The sequence below is a fragment of the Phacochoerus africanus genome, chromosome 11 (genome assembly GCF_016906955.1).
Source record: "Phacochoerus africanus isolate WHEZ1 chromosome 11, ROS_Pafr_v1, whole genome shotgun sequence".
In the NCBI taxonomy this organism is placed as follows: Eukaryota; Metazoa; Chordata; class Mammalia; order Artiodactyla; family Suidae; genus Phacochoerus; species Phacochoerus africanus.
Genome location: NC_062554.1, coordinates 71,343,979 through 71,364,963, shown reverse-complemented (window position 1 = coordinate 71,364,963; position 20,985 = coordinate 71,343,979). Strand labels below are relative to the sequence as shown.

The window sequence follows — 20,985 nt, the reverse complement described above, 5'->3', positions numbered from 1 at the left end:
GAGTCACCTGCACCCGGGAGTGCCCTTTTCACAGGGTTTCTACAGTCAGTATAAAGTATCCCTGACTAAAGGATGAAAACCTAGAAAGAAGCTGGCATATTTTAGTGATGTGTCGCATACTATATGGGTACAGAGCACGATAGGCAGAGAAAAGACAAGAGGATTAAAAACAACTAATTTCTTAAGACAGCCTATTAAAATGTGTATTCTTTCAAGTACTTTACCTCGAAATTGCCATGGACACTCTGACAGCTGAACGAAACCTGGTGAAGCCCTTTGGACGGTTGGTGATCACCTCAAGATCTGCAAAGGCTGGCTGCGCCCCCATCCGGGCAAGTAGAGCCAGGCTGGCATCCTCACATTCCTGAAACCCACCTAGTAACAGCAGCAGGTATTTCTTTTGATAAATGAGAGCCTTCCGAAAACTTTCTGCCCTCAGGTATTTACCATAAATTCTCTATGTTTAAAGAAAAACATAAAGACATTATTAAGAAGTTATTCAAATTGTTCTCTAAAGGAAGAACATCCCCTAAATTTTTTTTTTTCAAAGTAGCAGTAGTAGATGGCAGGTACCCTACCACTGTTTTCAACTTTATCAACAAAGTTAAAAGTAGAACTAAACCTTTATACTTTTGCCTCACAAATTCTTCTGATTGAAATTAACACTTGGGGGATCAAACCCAAGCCACAGCAGTGACAACGCCGAATCTTTAACTGCTAGGCCATCGGGGAACTCCCTAGTTCATGGATTTTAGCTCCTATTCATTGCAAATGTTTTTGCATTATCTGAGGTTATTTTAGTTGTATAGAGCTACTTTCATTATTATCAGTAATACTTTTTTTTTTTCTTTTTTCTTTTTAGGGCTGCACCTGTGGCATATGGAACTTCCCAGGCTAGGGATCAAATCAGAGCTGCCGGCCTACAGCCACAGCAACATCTGATCAAAGCCACACCTGTGACCCATGCTGCAGTTTGTAGCAAAGCCAAACCCTTATGCACTAAGTGAGGGCAGGGATTGGATTGCATCCTCCTGGATACTCGTTGGATTCTTAACCTACTGAGCCACAGTGGGAACTCCTATTAAACTTTTTCAATGTTAAAGTTTGCTGTCCCTTTAAGAGTCATAAATTTAATGTTCACTCAATAGTTAAAATAAATATTCCAAACATTTTTCTTTCTTTTTTTTTTAGTTTTTTTTACTTTTTTGGGCTGTTTCTGCAGCATATAGAAGTTCCCAAGCCAGGGACAGAACCCTCGCCACAGCAGCAATGTGAGCCACTGCAATGACAATGCTGCATACTTAATCTGCTGTGCCACAGGAAACTCCAGACAGTAGTAGAGCTTTTGCTGGGGGGTGAACACCTGACTTTCTGTTGGCTTATTAGAGATGAAATTGTGTTAAGTGGAACCGTGAGCTCAGGGTCCTGCCACTTTGACCATTAATAAAGCTTAATCTGGTCCCAAAACTGGGCGTGCTTCACCACAAATTTTTTGTGACCAGCTAGGGACCTGTATTCATGACAGACTGAGCAGGGAGACCTAGAAACAAATCCTGAGTGCCACCTAAAATTCTTTAGTCTGACAGCTAAGGTTAGTAAGAGATGAATAAGCAAAAGCAGAGGAGCAACTTTAGTATATGTTTAGATGGAAGATGTCTCCTACCTTTATTGTGGTGTGCTCAGACTCAGGGCTCAGATTTTGAAGTAAAGCTTCATTTCTTAGTTCAGCCTTGAGTTTGTACACTTCAGCTTCTGCCCTTTTCAAGGATTTTTGGAGAGTCAACTTTTCTCTGTTCCAGACTTCTTTTTCTGAAGCAATGATGGCTTCAATGTTGGGGCCACCACTGAATGAAAACCTGGAAGACTGCAGAGACCAGAGGCTACTTACATAATTTTTAAGAACAAGCTCTAAAGAAAGATCTGAATTAAACATATTAAATATATCCCTATGAGAGATATAGAAATCTCAGCTTTCCAACCTCAGACAAGGAAGTTCAAAGCCAATCTCAACTGACATTAAAGAATATCCACTAACTTTAAATTTATGGTTTTGCTGAGTAGATTAACTTCCCACCTAAAAATCCTTGTGAAAACCTAGTCCAACAGAAGATATTTAGATTAGTAGAGCTTTGAACAAAAAAAGTATAGAAACTTAAAAAAAATAAACAGACTATCTGGGTCCAAATGTTGAACTTGTACCTGACAGTACACTGGAGAAATGGGGGAATAAAACCCAGCATGTACATAGGGAAGTGGATCTCTATAGAAGCCATGTGGATGTCTTGTCATGTAGCTGACCACACAGTTGGTCTTACTGGTCTTTCCTTTATATTGCATGGTAACAGAGCTAACAATTTTGTATTCTGTAATTTTTAAATGGGAGAAAAATCTAACTGATAAATAATTGACAAGAACAGGCAGAATGCACATTTGAACACTTCTTCACATGTAAGTACAGTTGGTCCATAGGTAGCAAGGTACTTCACTTTGGAGATAAGTACATCTTCGTTTGAGTATTGACTTCAGTTTTCTCATGCACAAGGCTGAGTGTGGATTAGAGATTCCAAACATATATAACCCAGAATCTGCCAGAGAGGAAGCTCCCAACAGATAATAAATAAATAAATATATATAGCTATTATTATTATTAATGTCATCCTTACAAAAATTTCCAATGATCCTATTAAGAATCAGATATTTAACATGTAGCCATGATAAAAATAGACATACATAATCTCTGCCAGCTCCTGTCCGATAACACCTGATCTGCTCCTCCAGCTTCATAACCATGTTTCTTAAATCATTCTTTTCTTCAGTTAGTTGGCTGATATGTCCTGTCAGCTCAGCATTTTGTCTCAGCAGTCTTTCAGTTAATGAGCCACAAGAAGTGCTTGGGGACATTAAGCTAGACTAAAAGGCAAAATGGCGTAAGGTCATGTAAGCACAAACATTTAAGAATAATGCATATAAAAATGTGAAGTCAGGCGTTCCCGTGATGGTGCAGCGGAAATGAATCCAACTAGGAACCATGAGGTTACGGGTTCCATCCCTGGCCTTGCTCAGTGGGTTAAGGATCCAGCATTGCCGTCAGCTGTGGTGTAGGTCGCAGACTCGGCTTGGATCCTGCATTGCTGTGGCTGTTGGCGTAGGCCAGCAGCTCCAGCTCCAATTGGACCCCTAGCCTGGGAACCTCCATATGCCGCAGGTGAGGGCTTAAAATGACAAAAGACCCCCCCCCCCCCAAAAAAAAAGTGAGGTTACCGAGAACAATAAATTTCACTAAGAAGTGCTTAAGCTGAGTATTAAATCATAAGTAGGAATTTACTAAGCAGGAGGAACAGCATGTGTAAAGGCACAAAGTCTTGGGCAAGAGTGTGTTACTTTTAAGGAGCTATAATAAGATGCTTGTGAAGACTAGAGCAGAGATTGCTTTCATTTTATGAACAATAGGCCTGAATGGGGACAGTTAAGAGCCATGAAAAGCTTTAGGTTGGAGCGTACCATAAACAAAATTCATGTCTGAGAAAGAGTAAATTAGGGAAGAAATACCCCGGTGTCAGGCAGACACATAACAAAGTTATGTGTTACCAACAGTCCAGGGGAGAAATGCTGAAGTCCTGAAGGCAGGCAGTGACTGAAGGCATGCGGGACAGACATGTACGAACTCATGAAGGTGACTGATAGAAGAAATCAGAGAATATTAATTCAAAACATAAGGAAAGAGAGAGTATTTAAAACAGAAAAGGTCAAAAGGGTCAAATGCCACAAAGAAGCCAAGACAGATGGGGGCTGAAAAGCATCACCGGACTAGTCAACTGTCGGGAAACTGGTAGCATTCTTGAAGGTGGTTTCATGGAAGAGTGAGGGTAAAAGCCAGACTACTCTTTCCAAACCTGGTTTGCATTATACACCGTGATTATTCAATAATGATAATGGAAGTTAATTTCCCCTCAAACTGTCACTATCTTCTATTAGGGGAAGGTAAACATTACTATTAACCTTTTAAATAAGTGAAAAGATAAAAATTAAAACACTTTAGAAAATACAGTGCCAGGAGTTCCCATCATGGCTCAGTGGTTAACAAACCTGACTAGCATCCATGAGGATGAGGGTTTGATCCCTGATCTCGCTCAGTGGGTTAAGGATCTGGCGTTGCTGTGAGTTGTGGTGTAGGTTGAAGATGTAGCTCAGATCTCGTGTTGCTGTGGCTCTGGCGTAGGCCATCAACTACAGCTCTGATTCAACCCCTAGCCTGGGAACCTCCATTTGCTGCAGGGGGAGCCCTAAAAAGACCAAAAAAGAAGAAAAAAAAAAAGTACCAGTTTCAAATGATTCATATACTTCCATTACATCTTTGTTCCTGATACTTTACAAGGGGTTTTTAAAAAGTCTTACCTCTTCACTTGGCTGGCCAGTTAACTTTTGTAGTTGTAAAATAATTCCATCAATATTTTCCTGAACCCAAAGAAAATCTTCATCATCTGCTGTTTCAAACTGTAGTCTTCAAGAAAAAGGCAAAAAATTTAAAATATATCACCAATGAGCAGCACTGACTAGCACAAACATTACAGAAAGAGTGACATCCTGTTTTACCTATTGCTTCTCCTTTACTTTAAGCGTTATTTCCCTGCATGAGGATGATACGATTTGTCAGGTGTGTGACTTTTGTTAAGAGTATCACCTCACAATGTAAACACGCACAATTTGAAAATTTCAACCCCCCTCCCTCACTAGTGAGGGACAGATTTTGTCCAGCTTGTTTAACCATGTCATTTCCAAAGGTCAAGCAGAAAAGTCTAACCTATTGGAGGCTTTCTGAGCTAGATGCTGGAGTTTTGAAGCCACACGCTGAAGTTTTTGTCTGATCATTTCTAATTCATGATTACAGTCTCCTCTATTCATTTCAATCATTTTAGGATAGCTTGATTCCTTTGTCTCTCCTTCTATTTTCTGCTGAAGAACCCAATTTCTGGTTCGATCACTGGTTAAACTCCATGTGGTTGGCTGGTAATTTTGGACAGAAAAAGTATTAATTAAAAATGAACAGCACATCACATTTTTTCTTATGGGAACGTGATTATTATTTATATCCCAAATAAACTTCTACTCATTACATTTTTAAATGATTTGTGCAGAGCTATATAAATAATTTTATCCAATATCAAAATTATGTGATCATAGGGCTATAATATCTTTTCAAAAAATATTTTAAAACAAAGTGTCAACTTACCTCGTTAAGATTCTGGTACAGAATTCTTCTACTTTCTCGTTTTTCTTCTCGTTCTAGCTCTTGCTTCTGGAATTCCTGCATAATTCCATGAAGTCGTTTTCCTTCAAGGTCTAACTTGTAAACTTGTTGTCTTTTCTCTTCCAGTTGGCGCTGAAGATCTTCCACTTTGGACTGGAGCTCATGCATTTTTTTCTGTCCCTCTGTATTGGCCTCTTGTTCTGTCTGCAATGTCTTTCTGTGAACTTGCCTATCCTTTTCCATTTGCTGTCTTGTTTGTAAAGAATCCAGTTTATATTTCTCAGTCTCATTTAACAATTCTACTATGCGACTGTGTTTCTCTTCTAGCTGTTTCTGGAGCTCTCTAAGGAGGTCATCAGAGGGTAAGGATGGTCGAGGCTGCCCGCTATCAACGCTACTCTGCAGTTGTGCATGTAATTCCCGCTCCCTGTCCAGGGTACTGCTCATTTCTCGAATTCGAACTTGCTCAGATTCAAGAAGTACTTGAAGCTCTAAGTTTCGACCTCGTTCTTCGGATAACTGGGCATCATGTAGCATTCTTTGTGATTCTATTTTCTGCTGTGATTCGTTTAGTTGTTGTTTCTGTTGTTCCAAAAGTTGATTTAGCTGAATATTCCTTTGTTTCTGACCCTCAAGTGAAAATTTCAGATCCTTGAAGGAGAAAGTTGAAGTAAAAATTTGTTGATGCTAATATTATTGAAAATGCTCTATAAGCATACAATTGCACCTTTATTAATACTAAGTTGGTAGTATTTGGTAACAGAACTGATTATCCATCTTATTAACCTATTTTTTCAGTGGTAGTGGTTAGAGTACAGTTATTTGGACAGCGAGTTGAGAATATAAACAAAACAGAGTTAAGCTAAATAATACTTTATCTCCCAACATTAATCATACCTGGTTAAGGAATATGAAGCAGAGTACATTTTTTCTAGGATTAATAACCTTTAAAAATACAGTATTTTTGAAATAATATGTGAGTTCCTGAAAACCCTTGTTATTTCCAATACCACATACTAAAAATAAGGGGGCTTATGGGGAAAGCTGGGTTAGGGACAAACTACTCAAAACTTATACAAACTGGTAATGATAAAAAAAAAAAAACCAAAAAACAAACAAACAAAAAAATAGTAACCAGGGAGTTTCTGTTGTGGCTCAGCAGGTAATGAACCTGACTAGTACCTATGAGGATATGGGTTTGATCCCTAGCCTCACTCAGTGGGTTAAGGATCTGGTGTTGCTGCGAGCTGTTGTGTAGGCCGCAAACATAGCTCAGATCTGGCATTGCTGTGGCTGTGGCCAGCAGCTGCAGTTCTGATTTGACCCCTAGCTTGGAAACTTCCATATACCCCAAGTGCAACCCTAAAAAGCAACCCCTCCAAAACAAACAAAAAACAGTAATCAATATCTAGGGAAATAACGTCCTTGCTAGGTAGAAAGCTCACTATGTCTGGAGGGTACCATGGTAGACATTAAAAAAATAAATAAATAAATAACAGGGCAGAAATTCTGGCTACATAGTTCTGTTTTTTAAGCCCAGAGCTAGTGAGTACTGGGATTATGTGGCTAGAAGAAGAGCTCTGAGCCAGTGGTACTAGTGTTAAAGTGGCACTGCGTACAGGACAACCTGCATTGAGGCGCCAGCTGTGCAAGGCTGGGGTGTGACTCTCTGGACAAGAGCCCAGAGTGAAGGGTCTCACTCTAAGTTGTCTTAAAATATAGCAGCAAGGGCTCCTGCTGCCAGAAAGTTTCACTGTTCCCTTTCCCTAGAAGAAAACAAAAGAACCAAACTACTTCTACATTAAACTGACACAAATGTCCTATTTATCGAATTGTATACACACTAATTCAAATTCCTAAAACATATGCTGCAGACAAATAATCTGTAAACACCCTTGCATGCAGCAAAACAAAGGATCAGACCACTAGCAATTCTGATAATACAGTTCTGATAACATAATAATATTCAACACATAGGTAACAACTTATTACACCTAATGAACAGTTTAAGGTCAACATTTAAGGAAGAGGAACATCTCTCTTCTATCATTTTGGATTTTCCCACAGACATTTAAAGACGAAGATAAAAATACCTCAAGTTCTTCTTTATCCCGCTCTTCATTGCGTCCCAGTTTGGCTTTCTCTTTCTCCAAAGCCCACTGTAGCTCTCTGGATTTTTTCTGTTCACTTGCTAATGTGTCATTAAGCAAATGCACTTCATCTGTTTTATCTTTAATTTCCAACCTAAATCAGAGAGACAAATGAACTCTCATAAAACTACTCTGACCAAGTATTATATTGAGACAGAAAGAGAAGAGTTTCCACTGAAAAGTGGTGGCATATTATAAACTAGTTATTAGAAAAACATAAACCATGTAAGGATTACAGGTTTTTGATTGTGGTTCATTTCAAATTAATTGTTTCCAGTAATACAAGTATTAGTTATTATATACCATTGTAAATAATTTATTATACAAATAATATTAATAAAATTCCCTTTGTCTTCTACTAAACGTGGGAATCATCACTTGTATGTGAAAACAACATTCAAAATAATGATTATACTTGTAATGTGTCCTTGGCAAACAGAACAGCTCAGTATTTACACCAACAAACTTATCCTTTTTACATGCATTATCTTTTTCTTTTTTGGCTGTGCCCATAGCATGCAGAAGTTCCTAGGCCAGGGACTGAATCTATGCCAGAGCAGTGACTGGAGACACAGCAATGACAATGCCAGATCTTTAACCTGTTGCACCACCAGGGAACTCTATATGCCTTATTTTTTAAACATTTTGCATATTTTACCTAACTAAAACATGAATTCCATTAGATGATAAATATCACTTCAAATTACTGGCAAAATAAAAGTCAAAACTATGTATCTTATACAAGTATCAAATGCAATTGAAGCCATTGAAAGACTATGCCAATACCTAATCATGAGTTTATCACTTGGAAAAATATGAGGTGTTTCCTTTTTACTGTAGTTTTTCCTATAAATAACAGTTTCGTGCCATTTAAACAGCATATAACAATGTTATGTTTTTGTAAGATTTGCACAATGTCTGTGACAAAAGTACTCTAAGTCCTTCACTTATACAGGTTTCTAATAAGGAAGCTTGGCACACCTGAATGCCTCTAATTCCTTTAGGTGCTTATGCTGTGCCTTGAGTGTTGTTTCTAGTTCCAATTTAGTTTGTGCAAGTTCACTTTTTAGTTCAGCAACCACCATTTTCTCAGAACTCAGTTGTTCCTGCAGTTCTGTTGCTCTGTCTTTCACACTGGTGAGCTCCACTTGCATCTCCAGGATTTGAGACTGCTTCTGCTGCATATTATATTCCAAGAGTTCTAAATGGAAAATTATTAATATTTAGATTATGATCTAGCAACTCATATTTGGTTTATAAATATCTGTTGATAAGAACTGATTTGTTATTTAGGAGATTACTACAAAGCAAATATGAAAAGACTATAGCCCCCTAAGTCAGCTGACACATATACCTGCATATGCATGCTTTTCTCACAGTGCTACATCATCAGGATTTCAGGACTATACATATATAAGGATGATGAAAGTTTAACAGAATTCATTGCTGGATATACGATCTGAAATAAATAAAAAAACCCTGAGGTGTTCACATAATACTATATAAACAGCAATCTGTATTTGTTTATTCAGAATTTCAATAGCTCATACTAAAAAATTCCAATGGTTTTTGGCAGCAAAAGCACTTGCAGAAGTTATCCATGTAACTCTGACTACAATGAGCAGCACTGCTTGCTTGTTTCATTTGGCCCTCCTTCTCAGACAGTCCCTGAGAATTTCATTATAACAGAAGTGAAAGTCAAAATGCCAATTTGGATCATGGTTTTTTCTTTAAAACATACCATATCCCTGTTAAATGTCAGTTATAATGAAAACAAACTGAAATGTTCTCTCTCCCTCCTTCCCTTTTTCCCTTCCTTCCTTCTTTCTTTCTTTCTTTCTTGGGGCATACCTGTGGCACATGGAAGTTCCCAGGCAACAGGTCGAACTGGAGCCATAGCTGCCAGCCTACACCACAGCCACAGCAATGCCAGATCTGAGCTGTATCTACGACCTATGCCACAGCTTCAGGCAACATTGGATCCTTGACTCACTGAGTGAGGCCAGGGATTGAACCTGTATTCTCATGAGTACTAGTTGGAATCTTAATCTGCTGAGCCTCAATGGGAACTCCAACAAAGTGAAATATTTAAGTATTAAATAATAATATTTAATAATAATATTTAATCCCTAAGTACAATAAATGAAAAAATGTAGTGAAATATATATCAGAATATATTTTTGTAAAATATATAAACTTATGTATATATGCACAATTAAATGGTCTGAAGACATTATTTTTCTTGGGTTTTAAGTTATTACTTCAGGATTTAGCGATTATAGGGGTGATTTTTTACTCCTCTACTTCTTTTGTTTCTCTACTCTACCATAAATACATTTTTAACTTAAAAAATTTTTATCCAAGTTCATTACTTCATATTATATCACTTCATATTACAATTACACTACTGATGTCAGGAGAAAGGAATAACATTAGCTTTGGAGAATTCATGTTAACTTTGCTTTTAAAACTATTTCTTAGGGGGTAGAGGCTAAGGATTTACATATATATATATATGATACCAATTAAGCTTTTGATGTGATTCTATTTAACTCAAGTAAAATAACATTAATAAATTCTCTAAAAATAATCTTTACTTAATCCTATGTCTAAATATAAGGGATATATTTAATTTCTGACCTCATTATACCTGTTTTCTCTAAAATATGTAATAAGGGGTTCCCTTTATGGCTCAGTGGTTAATGAGGACATGGGTTAGCTCCCTGACCTTGCTCAGTGGGTTAAGGATCCGGTGTTGCCATGAGCTGTGGTGCAGGTTGCAGATGCAGCTCAGATCTGGAGTTGCTGTGGCGTAGACTCGCAGCTACAGCTCCAATTTGACACCTCACCTGGGAACCTCCATATACTGCCGGTGCGGCCCTAAAAAAAAAAAAAAAGACAAATAAAATAAAACAAAATAAAATATGTAATGATATTTAAAACCTTCAGCTTTTCAATGACAAATGTTTGGTATAACTTTCAAGATGTGCTAAATTATAGCTGTTTCTATAATTAGAAATGAAAACAAAGACATTCACTAGACACAATGGAAAATTAGATTTCAGTTCTTTCTTTTTGTCTTTTGTCCTTTTTAGGGCCACACCTGCGGCATGTGGAGGTTCCCAGGCTAGGGGTCTAACCGGAGCTGTAGCCACCAGCCAGCACCAGAGCCACAGCAATGCCAGATCCAACCCTCCTCTGCGACCTATACCACAGTTCACAGCAATGCCAGATCCTTAACCCACTGAGCAAGGCCAGGAATTGAACCCACAACCTCATGGTTCCTAGTCGGATTCGTTTCTGTTGCGCCACAAAGGGAACTCCGATTTTACTCTAATGCTGCAGCTCAATTTAAATTATCAGATACCCCTATTGAAAAATGAGGAAAAGATTTGACAAGCACGTTATAAAAGCAAAAATCTAGCTAGCCAATAATCATGTGACGAAAAACTAAGGGCAATTCTGTAATTAAAGGAATGTAAATTAAAACCATAGTAACAGAGGGCGGCACTGCCCTCCTCCCTGCGAGCTGGTCCTGTGGCCGGGCCAAGGACTGGGCACCATGAAGCCCTACAGCCTCAGCGTCCTTTACAAAGGCGATTCCAAGGCAGTGTTGCTCGAAGCCGCGTACGATGTGTCCTCCTTCATTTCTTCCAGAGGTCCAGTGTTTAGGAATTCATGACCTTCACAAGTCAACTGATTGTGGAGAGCTTGGCAGAAGGCAGCAAAGCTTCTGTCAAAGAACAAGAATATCTGTGCCACGTCTATGTGAGAAACAGCAGTCTTGCGGGAGTGGTCCTTGCTGACAGTGAACACCCATCCTGGGTGGCTTTTACCTTGCTGGAGAAAGTACTAGACGAATTCTCCAAGCAGGTCGACAGGATATTTTGGCCAGTTGGATCTCCTGCTACCATCTAGCACACAGGCCTGGTGGTCACCTCAGTAGATACCAGAACCCCCAAGAACCTGACACCATGAGTAAAGTGCAGGCTGAACTAGATGAGACCAAAATCATCCTGCACAACACCATGGAGTCTTTGTTCGAGTGGGGGGAGAAGGTGGATGACCTGGTGTCCAAGTCAGTGGTGCTGGGAGTGCAGTCCAAAGCCTTCTATAAAATGGCCCGGAAACAAAACTCATGCTGTGCAATCATGTGATGGCAGCTGGCAGTGCCCCTGTGCCGGACCGTCACTGTCATCCACATCAGAACGCAGCCCCAGATGCAGAGCCTCGCGGAACCACCCAGTGTGGGACAGACTCAATTTTCGCTTTGGAGCTCCTGGGAGGAACCGAGGGTTGTGGAAGGGACCTGGGGGTGGGAAACGTTCAAATCCACATGTCTAGTAATTTTTGAAACGATCATTTGAGGCCCCTCAAGCTGTATTTCTGGCCCAAATGAAACCAAAAAGCTCAGTGACTCCCATAGATGCTGCAGGGCTCGTTTTTAACCCCTGGGAAGGACGCGGGCCCCCACCTTGGGCAAGGCCCCGGCGGGTCACCATTAGGCTTCATTTGTACATTAGCACCATTAGCACTCCAATGAGCACTGTGGGGCCACCGTTAGGGTCGGGGTAGGGGTTGGGGGGCGCAGGGCAGCCCTTCCACATCGGCAGGAGACAGTCACTGGGCTTCACAAATTCTGAGACCTTGTTTGCATTCATGCTGAGACTTTCTGCAGTGCCCATCCAGCAGGTTCCACAAAGATGCCTTGGCAGTAGGGGCAGGGCCCTGTCCTCACTTGCAGTTTGGCTTTGAACATTTGGGTCATAGCAGCGTGTGCCATAGTCTCTCGTGAACGGTTTTCATTTGCCTATGTTGTGACAAGACTGTCCTGACAATCACCTGGGACCTGCATGTCTCAGCAAGTGGCCTTTACTGTGGCCACCATTCCTGTGCACCAAAAACAGGTGCCAGCCAGCCTGGGGCTCCCAACACTCCACTTGTGGTCTGAGCCCCCCACATCCCTGACCATCCACCAGCAACCCACCCCCATCCTGAGCAGCACGAGGCCCAGGCCCTGAGGTCCAGCATGAAAATACACACACAGCAACCCAGGCAGTGGCCCAGGCTGGGTGCTTCTTGGCCTCTCTGGTGTTTTGGGCCCTTTTGCTATGTTCCACACTGCCTCCTCGTGCCCTGCTGTGCTTCCTTAAGACACAAGTTCAAGATGGGCCCTTGGGACTCAGTCTCCAGGGAAGCCCCTGCTGGGTGGTGTCAACCAGTGTGGTCTTGTCCTCTGGTGTCCTTCCAGGACACTCTGTTCCAGCCCCTTCCAGGAAGTGTCATGGCCCTGTATTCCCTTGCTTGGGCCAGGAGTCAAGAACCATATGGCTTCCGAGGACTCCACCCCAGAGAGGTGGACCTCCCAGCTGCCCTTTTCCTCTGGGTGCTGTGCTGGCCAGAGGATGTAGGGCTCCCCCAAAGTAGCCTCCCCATATGATTTTCCTGTTGCCCTGGATGCCTGTGAGATGCAGACCCAGCCGCCTCCCTGGCATCTTCCTTCCATTAGGAAGACTGAGCCTTGTCTGACTGACTCCTCCCACTTTGGAGGATATTGGGGAGAAAGTGGGGTGGGTGGTGGCGGGGGGTGGTGGGCTGGCCCTGGCAGCAGCATTTCCCAGCTCCTGTTATATTCTAATGTTAAATTATTTGGCAAAGAGTTTATTTTAATAACTGCTGCCTAACTTTTCTCTGTGTTCTGTTTGAGAGGTTCTTATCTGGTTAAAGTTGTCTTCTGAAATCCTCTCCCCCCCAAAATAAAATAAAACCATAGTAACGATCTACTGCATACCAAGACTGAAAACAAAGGGCTGACAGTATCAACTGATGGAAAAAAAAAAAAAAAAGAACACAATTTTCGTACACAGCTAGAAAATGCACACGCTGATGTGACCACTTTGGAAAACAGTTTGGCTTTGTCTAATAAATCTGGAGATATGTATTCTATGATCCACTGGATACTTTCCTGGGTATATATACAGAAGACTCAGGCATATACATGCAATCAGAAACACAGCATCATAATGTGAAGAACAGTATGGAATTTAAGCATGGCTAGAAAAGCAGAAACCACCTAAATGTTCAACCACAGAATGTATATATAAACTGTGGAATATTTACACAAGAGAATTGTATAAAGTAACAAAAACGAATAAACTAGAAATAAATGTGACTGAGAAGAATGTTACAGAGAGGTGAAAGAAACAAGACACAAATATATGCAGAGTAATAAAGTTCAAAGCAGGAAAATCTTTAAAATTCTTATGGTTTAGGAATACATACACAGGCAATAAAAAAATCAGGATAAGGGTTACCTTACCTCTAGGGTAACCCCACAGAGGAGCCTGTATTCTAGGTTACTAAGAGGAGCAGAAGAGGGCCTCTGGGATACCTCACCATGGGTAAAGCTCCTACAGGTATTCATTTAATATTATTTATTTGTGCATTTTACACTTTTCTGTATGTTACAGTTCACACACACAAACGTGTTAAAAAGAAATGGTTACTTTCACTGTGGATTTTTTTCTTTTAGGTTTTACATAGAACTTCAAAACAAAGAAAGATAATGAACTTAATGGGCTAAATAACGCATTCAAGGCAATGCTTGTTCATTTTAAACTAAATGTATGTTTATATGTCAGAAAATTATTGTCTCTTGGATTATTCTATGAGAGTTACTATCATTCTCTCTCCACACAGCTAGCTGAAGTCACTTTCAAACTCTACAGGAGATAAAAGCAAAATTCTTTGCTATTTTGAAGCATGTCCTTACCAGCTTGTTTAGCACACACAGAATTCTTTTCTCTTGCAATTGAGGAATAACCCTCTTACCTGCACCACCACCACCTCTTCCCAGTGTCAAGAGCTGTTGCTTTGTTTACAATGGGAGCAGTAAGCTTAGATGGCAAAGCATGACTGAGCATTTTCTAACTTCTATTCCCAAAGCTGAGTATGAGTTTATGCCTGGTCAGAGAACCCTAACGTAAACAAATATTTTTCAATTCTTAAAAAAAATTTAGGAGTTCCCATCGTGGCACAAAGGAAATGAATCCGACTAGTATCCGTGAGGATGCAGGTTTGATCCCAGGCCCCATTCAGTGGGTCAGGAACCCGGTGTTGCCATGAGCTGTGGTGTAGGTTGCAGACATGGCTTGGATCCCCAGCTGCTGTGGCTGTGGCATCGGCTGGCAGCTGCTGCTCCAATTCAACTCCTAGTCTGGGAACTTCCAGATGCTGTGGGTTAAGGCCCTAAAAAGCAAAAAAAAAAAAAAATTATATATATGTAGTGTGTGTATTTACATATATACACATATATGTGTGTATGTATGTATTGTATATATATCTTATATATATATAACGTATATTTGTACGTTCACGTGTGTGAATCTTAAAATGAATTGGACAACTCTTTAATCCCTAGAGAAATTAAGGTAGATTAATTCACTGATGTGAGAATGAAAACAATTTGACTAGGAAAAAATATGTTTTAACTGAATAGTAATAATAAATGAAACAAAGTGAAATATTTTTACCCATTTCTGTCACCATATGAGCCTGTCATACAGCATACCTTGGCTTGGTTGATCATTCTCTTGTTCTCTTTTCAGAATCATTTTTCTACCATTCATTTGGGCATGCAGTGCTTGAATTTCAGATAACAAACTCCTTCTATCTGCTTTCTGGAGGCATTCCATAGCTGATTGATATTCAATATGCTATAAAAAGTCAAGAGAGTTATAAAGACAAAAAAATTAACAACAAAGAGTTCTGAAGAATGACATGCTAAAATTCCTATATATCCTTCATCCAAATTCCTGAAATGTTAATCACATTTGCTTTTGCATTCTCCCTCTCCCCGCCCTTGCCCTGAGTGTGTGTGTATAATTTTTTTTTTTTTTTTTTGCTATTTAGGGCCATACATACACACCCTTGGCATACAGAAGCTCCCATATGAGCAGAGAGGTAGCCACCGGCCTATGCCACAGCAAAGTGGGATCTGAGGCGCATCTGTGACCCATACCATAGCTCACAGCAATGCCAGATCCTCAACCCACTGAGGGGGCCAGGGATCAAACTCGCATCCCCAGTAATAAACTAGTTGGGTTTGTTACTGCTGAGCCACAACGGGAAATCCTGTGGATGTACGTATACACAGATGCACATGTTAATTTTCAAAATTTGTGAGGCTATCCTGAAAAATGCTTCTTTACCCTGAAAAATTGCAGTTTATCATCCCTTAAAATAAGAATGTTCTTTTTTACAAACCACAGTACAATTATCAAAAGCAAAGTATTATACTACTATTAACTAATATACAAAGCTTATTTAAATTTTGCCAAATATCCTTAATAGCAAAAGGGGAAATAAGTGATATTTATAATTCTTTGTCTTTTGTGACCTTGAATTTTTGAGTACAGGCTAGTTATTTTGCAGAACGCCCCTCAATTTTAAAAAAGTTTATCTTGGAGTTCCCATTGTGGTGCAATGGGATTGGCAGTGTCTCTAGAGTGCTGGGACACAGGTTTGATTCCCAGTTTGGACACTGGGTTAAGGATCTGGCATTGCCACAGCTGCGGCACAGGTCACAACTCAGCTGGGATTTGATCCATGGCTCGGGAGCTACATATGTTGTGGGGTGGCCAAAAAAGAAAAAAAAAATGTATAAGAGCGTAACATTAAAAAAAAAGTTAATTTCAAATTAATTTAAGACAAAGTTCCTGAGTACCTTTTGGCCACCTTTCCCTGATAACATCTTATATAACTAAAGTACATTATTAAAGCCAGAAAAATACTACTTAAACTGTAGGGCTTATTCAGATTTCATTAGTTTTTATGTGCACCCATTCTCCCCCCCCCCCATTTTTTTGCTCTTTAGGGCCTCACCTATGGTATATGGAAGTTTCTGGGCTAAGGGTGGAATCACAGCTACAGCTGCCAGCCTACACCACAGCCACAGAAACATGGAATCCGAGCCACGTCTGTGAGCTACACCACAGCTCACGGCAACGCAAGATCCCCAGCCCACTGAGCAAGGCCAAGGATGGAACCACATCCTCATGGAGACTAGTCAGATTTGGTTCTGCTGCGCCACAATGGGAACTCCCAATGTGCACCCATTCTTTTTCTTGGTGTAAAGAACTACAAAATTTTTTCACAGATACAGGTTCATGTAACCACCACCAATCAAGATGCAGAACTGTCTCATCACCACAAAGAGACTCTCCCCAGCTCTAACCCCTGACAACCACTCATCTGTTCTCTATCACTAAAACTTTGTCGTTTCAAAAGTGTTATGTAACATACAAGATGCTGCGAATATCAACAGTGTTTGCTTGCCTAATAGTATCTCACTGCAGATTTGTTCTTCCATTCACTTGTCAAAGAACTTTTGGGTTGTTTCCAGCTTTCAGCTATTATAAATAAAACTGCTAGGAACATTCATATACAGGTTTTTATGGGGACATAAACTTTCATTTTGTCTGATTAAACATCTATGACTTCTAGATCATATGCTAAATGTATATTTCACTTTATAAGAACCTGCCAGATCATATTCTAGAGTGGATCTCCCATTTTACATTCCTACAAGCAATGTTATGAGAGATGCAATTTCTCTGCTTCCTCACCAACACTTAGTGCTGTCACTAAGTTTTATTTTGGCCATTTTGATAGATGTGGAGTGGCTTTAATTTGTTTTGGTCTACTACGTCTCCATGAAAAGACTTCAGTTTTGCACAAAAGTGACATATTCTTCATATCAGGAGGTACATGTCTGTTTGTTCCATTATTAATGATATTAACTCTGATCACTGGGTTAAGGTGCTGCCTGAGGTTTCTTCACCGTAATGTTATTGTTCTTCCTTTTGTAACCAAAAAGGATTTTCTGAGAATTTACTTTGAAACTATGTAAATACATTTTTCTGGTTTAACATTTTTATACTAGAAAAGGCAAAAAGACAAAAAAAAAACCAAAAAAAATTTTTATACTAGTTTTAGCACCCACTACTGATTATTGCTTGAGCTGATTTACTACTTTAACTATTTCTTCTATACACTAGTTGCTATTCTACTGTAAGACTTTTTCTTCATTTATTTATATCAGTATAAATTAATGAACTTTGTTTTATAATCTGTCATAATTACATCAATAATAATATCATTATTCAGATGTTCAAATTGTCCCAAATTTGGCCAATGAGAACGCTATCAAGCTAGCTTTTGTGATCTTTTGACATATTCCCTTCATTCTTTAAGCAATTCCTTATCTACAAAATAAGATATTCCATGTTCAACCTGTACTTTCCCCATTCCAGTCCTGGCTTACTTCCTTTTAATGTAGTTAGAAATCAAGATCTGGGCACTAAGTGATGAGTAGATTTTTAACTACTGATTTGATTCCTTTACTAGTTATAGGTCTTTGCAGGTTTTCTATTTTTTCCTGAATAAGTTACTTTTTTAACTGAAGTATGGTTGATGTACAATATTATATATAACTGTACAATATAGTGACTCACAATCTGTAAAGGTTATACTCCACTTAGAGTTGTTATAAAGTATTGGCTATATTCCCTATACTGAACAATATATCCGTATAGCTTATTTTATAAATAATTTGTACCTCTTAACCCCTACCTCTCTATTTCCCCTCCCCCATCCCTCTCCCCAATGGTAACCATTAGTTTGTTCACTATCTCTGTCAGTCTGTTTCTTTTTTGTTATATTCATTGGTTTGTCTTATTTTTTAGAATCCACATAAAAGTTATATAATATAGTATTTGTCTTTCTCTCACTTATTTCACTAAGCATAATACCCTCTAAGTCCATCCATGCTATTGCAAATGGTAAAATATCACTCTTTTTTATGGCCAAGTAGTATTCCATTGTATATACACACACATTTTCTTTATCCCTTCATCTGCTGATGGACATTTAGGCTGTTTTGTGTCTTGCCAATTGTAAATAATGTTGCTGTGAACACTGGGGTGTGTGTATTTTTTTGCATTATCATTTTTGGTTTTCATTAGATATATACGCAGGAGTAGAACTGCTGGGTATGAATGAATTTTGATAAGCAAATTTCCGCCCACCTCACCTAAGTTTTTGAATTGATATAAAATTATTCATTGTATTCTATTATTTTTATATCTCAGCTATATCTTTAGTTATAATCCCATTTTTATTTCTAATTTTTAAAGTGTGCTTTACCATTTTCCTTAACCTATTTTCCAGAAAAGTCTCTATATTATTAACCTTTCAAAGAACCAGCTTTTTATGTTTTTATCCTCACTAATGTATCAGTGTATGCATTTCACTAATTTCTTTTTTATTACAGCAGAGCCTCATTATTTTTAGATTACATATTTAAGAATTTGCTTTTTCATTAAAATTTATCTGTAGCCCCCAATTCAGTACTTGTGATGATGATGATGGTCATTCTCAAACATGCACACAGAGCAGCAAAAAAATTTAAATCGCCACAGGCATATGTTCTTAGCTAAACGTGAACAAGGTGATAATCTATGTAAACAAGTATCCTTTTTGCCATCTATTCAGTGCTGCGTTTTTTGTTCTTTTGAGTTTTTATTGGTGATTTTGCTATTTAAAACGGTCCCAAGCATAGACATGAAGTATGGTCTAGTGTTCCTAAGCACAAGAAGGCTGAAAAGTGCATTACAGAGAAAATGCATGTGTTACATAAACTATGTTTAGGTATAAGTTATAGTGCTACTGGTCATGAGTTCAACATTAATGAATCAATAATATGTAGTAAATAGGATGTCTTTAAATAGAAACACACATAAAACAAGGTTATGTACTGACTGGTTGACAAAAATATCATTACCAAGGGCTCACAGGAACCTATCTCCATATTTCCCCTGTAGTGATGGCTCAGCATTCACAGCAACTTAAACAGAATCTAACTACTACAAATAGTAAGAACTGATGGTATCTTACTCTTTCTACTTTCTCTGGGCTTAGTCTGTTATTCTTTTTCAGACTTCCTAAGCTGGATGATTGGTTCATTAATTTTTGGCCTTGATTCTTTTCTAACATTAGGCCAAACTTTTTTTTTTTTTTTTTAAGGGCTGCATCTGTGGCATATGGAATTCCCAGGCTAGGGGACGAATCAGAGCTGCAGCTACCAGCCTACGCCATAGCATAGGCAATGCCAGATATGAGCTGCATCTGCAACCTACGCCACAGTTCACAACAACAGCGGATCCTTAACCCACTGAGTGGGGCCAGGGATTGAACTCACATCCTCATGGATACTAGTTGGGTTCTCTATGGCTGAGCCACAACAGAAACTCCTAGACAAAACATTTAAGGTAATAATTTTTCTCCTAAATATTGTTAGTGGTTCTTGTTAAAATTTGAACCTTCAGGTTTACTCTAAAATTAACCAATAACTCATTTTTAATTGCAATGAAAAAGCATTCTTTGTTTTAAAGTTTCATATTGATACCTGTTCTTGTATTCTCTGTTCCAAACAATTTAATAATTCAACTGCATCTCTAGTACCAAGAGCTGTCAGTTCAGTCTGAAATGCAGCTAGTAAAACACTGTGCTCCTTTAAGAAAACCTGCTGAAGAGCAAGAAGAAGTTCACCTCGCCAGTCAGAGGAGCTCTCATGAGACTGAGAATTATCATAAACCTAGCAGAGTATAAAAAACAAAAGTTAGTTTTCAAACAGCATGTTTAAGAAATGTTCTAAAAGTGCTATCTGTCTACTAACCAAAATCAGTATTAAAAGCCTAAGAGGATATGAATTTATCTTCAAGTGCGGAACTTGGGGCATTTACAAACTATAGCACTTTACGTGAAAATACATCATAAAAGACAATTTCATTTATAAAGTACATTATTACTGATAGAAATCATATAAAACTATTTAGGTGCATAATATTCTTTGAGTACCTCAGCCTCTTTGTGCACTTGCATTTTGGTAATTAAATCCCTAAGAGAGGAGATTGTGCTGAGCAAAGTTCTTCTCTCTTCTAGCCAAGATTCTGAAACTTGCTGAACAGAATGGTCTTCTCCATCACTATAGGGAGATTCGGTGAGAGAGAGCACCTGCATGCCTTCATTATGGACAGCTCTCAGTAATCCCTAGACACAATAACCAAGGAGTTAGAATTAAGACATTTTTTCAAAGTCTGCAAAGTCAGATACAGAAAGGGAAAGAAATTTTAAGATAGCTTACCCTAGTTAGATTCACTACAGAGAGGAAACATCAGCCTATCATTACTGAAGGCCTTTTTCCTATGGAAGGGTAAGCCAGTCCCACAAGACGGCCTATCACTTTGTATAGCTCTCATCTCTCAGTTCCTTTTCTTTCTTCTGGCCATGCACATGGCATACGGAAGTTCCCAGGCCAGGGACTGAACCCACACTACGGCAGTGAGAACACTAGATCCTTAACCTACTGAGCCACCAGAAAATTCCATCTAAGTTCCTTCTATTTATCTAATGTGCTCTTCTATAATTTAATTATCAGGCACTAATTTGACCAAAAGAAATATGTAGGAGGTAAGTTCTAGTCTTTGATACTATTTTAATAATTCTGGCAAACTAAAATACTGGGAA

General features: G+C 39.0%; 1 protein-coding gene and 1 pseudogene across 1 annotated transcript in view; one reads left to right on the top strand and one right to left on the bottom strand.

Moving 5' to 3' along the window:
* AKAP9 (A-kinase anchoring protein 9) overlaps nucleotides 1–20,985 on the bottom strand; it is a 150,684-nt gene that overhangs the window by 5,696 nt on the left and 124,003 nt on the right. Inside the window, 11 exon segments of the mRNA XM_047754061.1 lie at nucleotides 225–457; nucleotides 1,664–1,864; nucleotides 2,731–2,910; nucleotides 4,396–4,501; nucleotides 4,802–5,004; nucleotides 5,231–5,899; nucleotides 7,342–7,492; nucleotides 8,380–8,599; nucleotides 14,969–15,113; nucleotides 19,865–20,053; nucleotides 20,317–20,508. Coding sequence (XP_047610017.1) covers nucleotides 225–457; nucleotides 1,664–1,864; nucleotides 2,731–2,910; nucleotides 4,396–4,501; nucleotides 4,802–5,004; nucleotides 5,231–5,899; nucleotides 7,342–7,492; nucleotides 8,380–8,599; nucleotides 14,969–15,113; nucleotides 19,865–20,053; nucleotides 20,317–20,508 — 2,489 coding nt within the window.
* LOC125111911 (synaptobrevin homolog YKT6-like) lies at nucleotides 10,961–11,555 on the top strand (annotated as a pseudogene).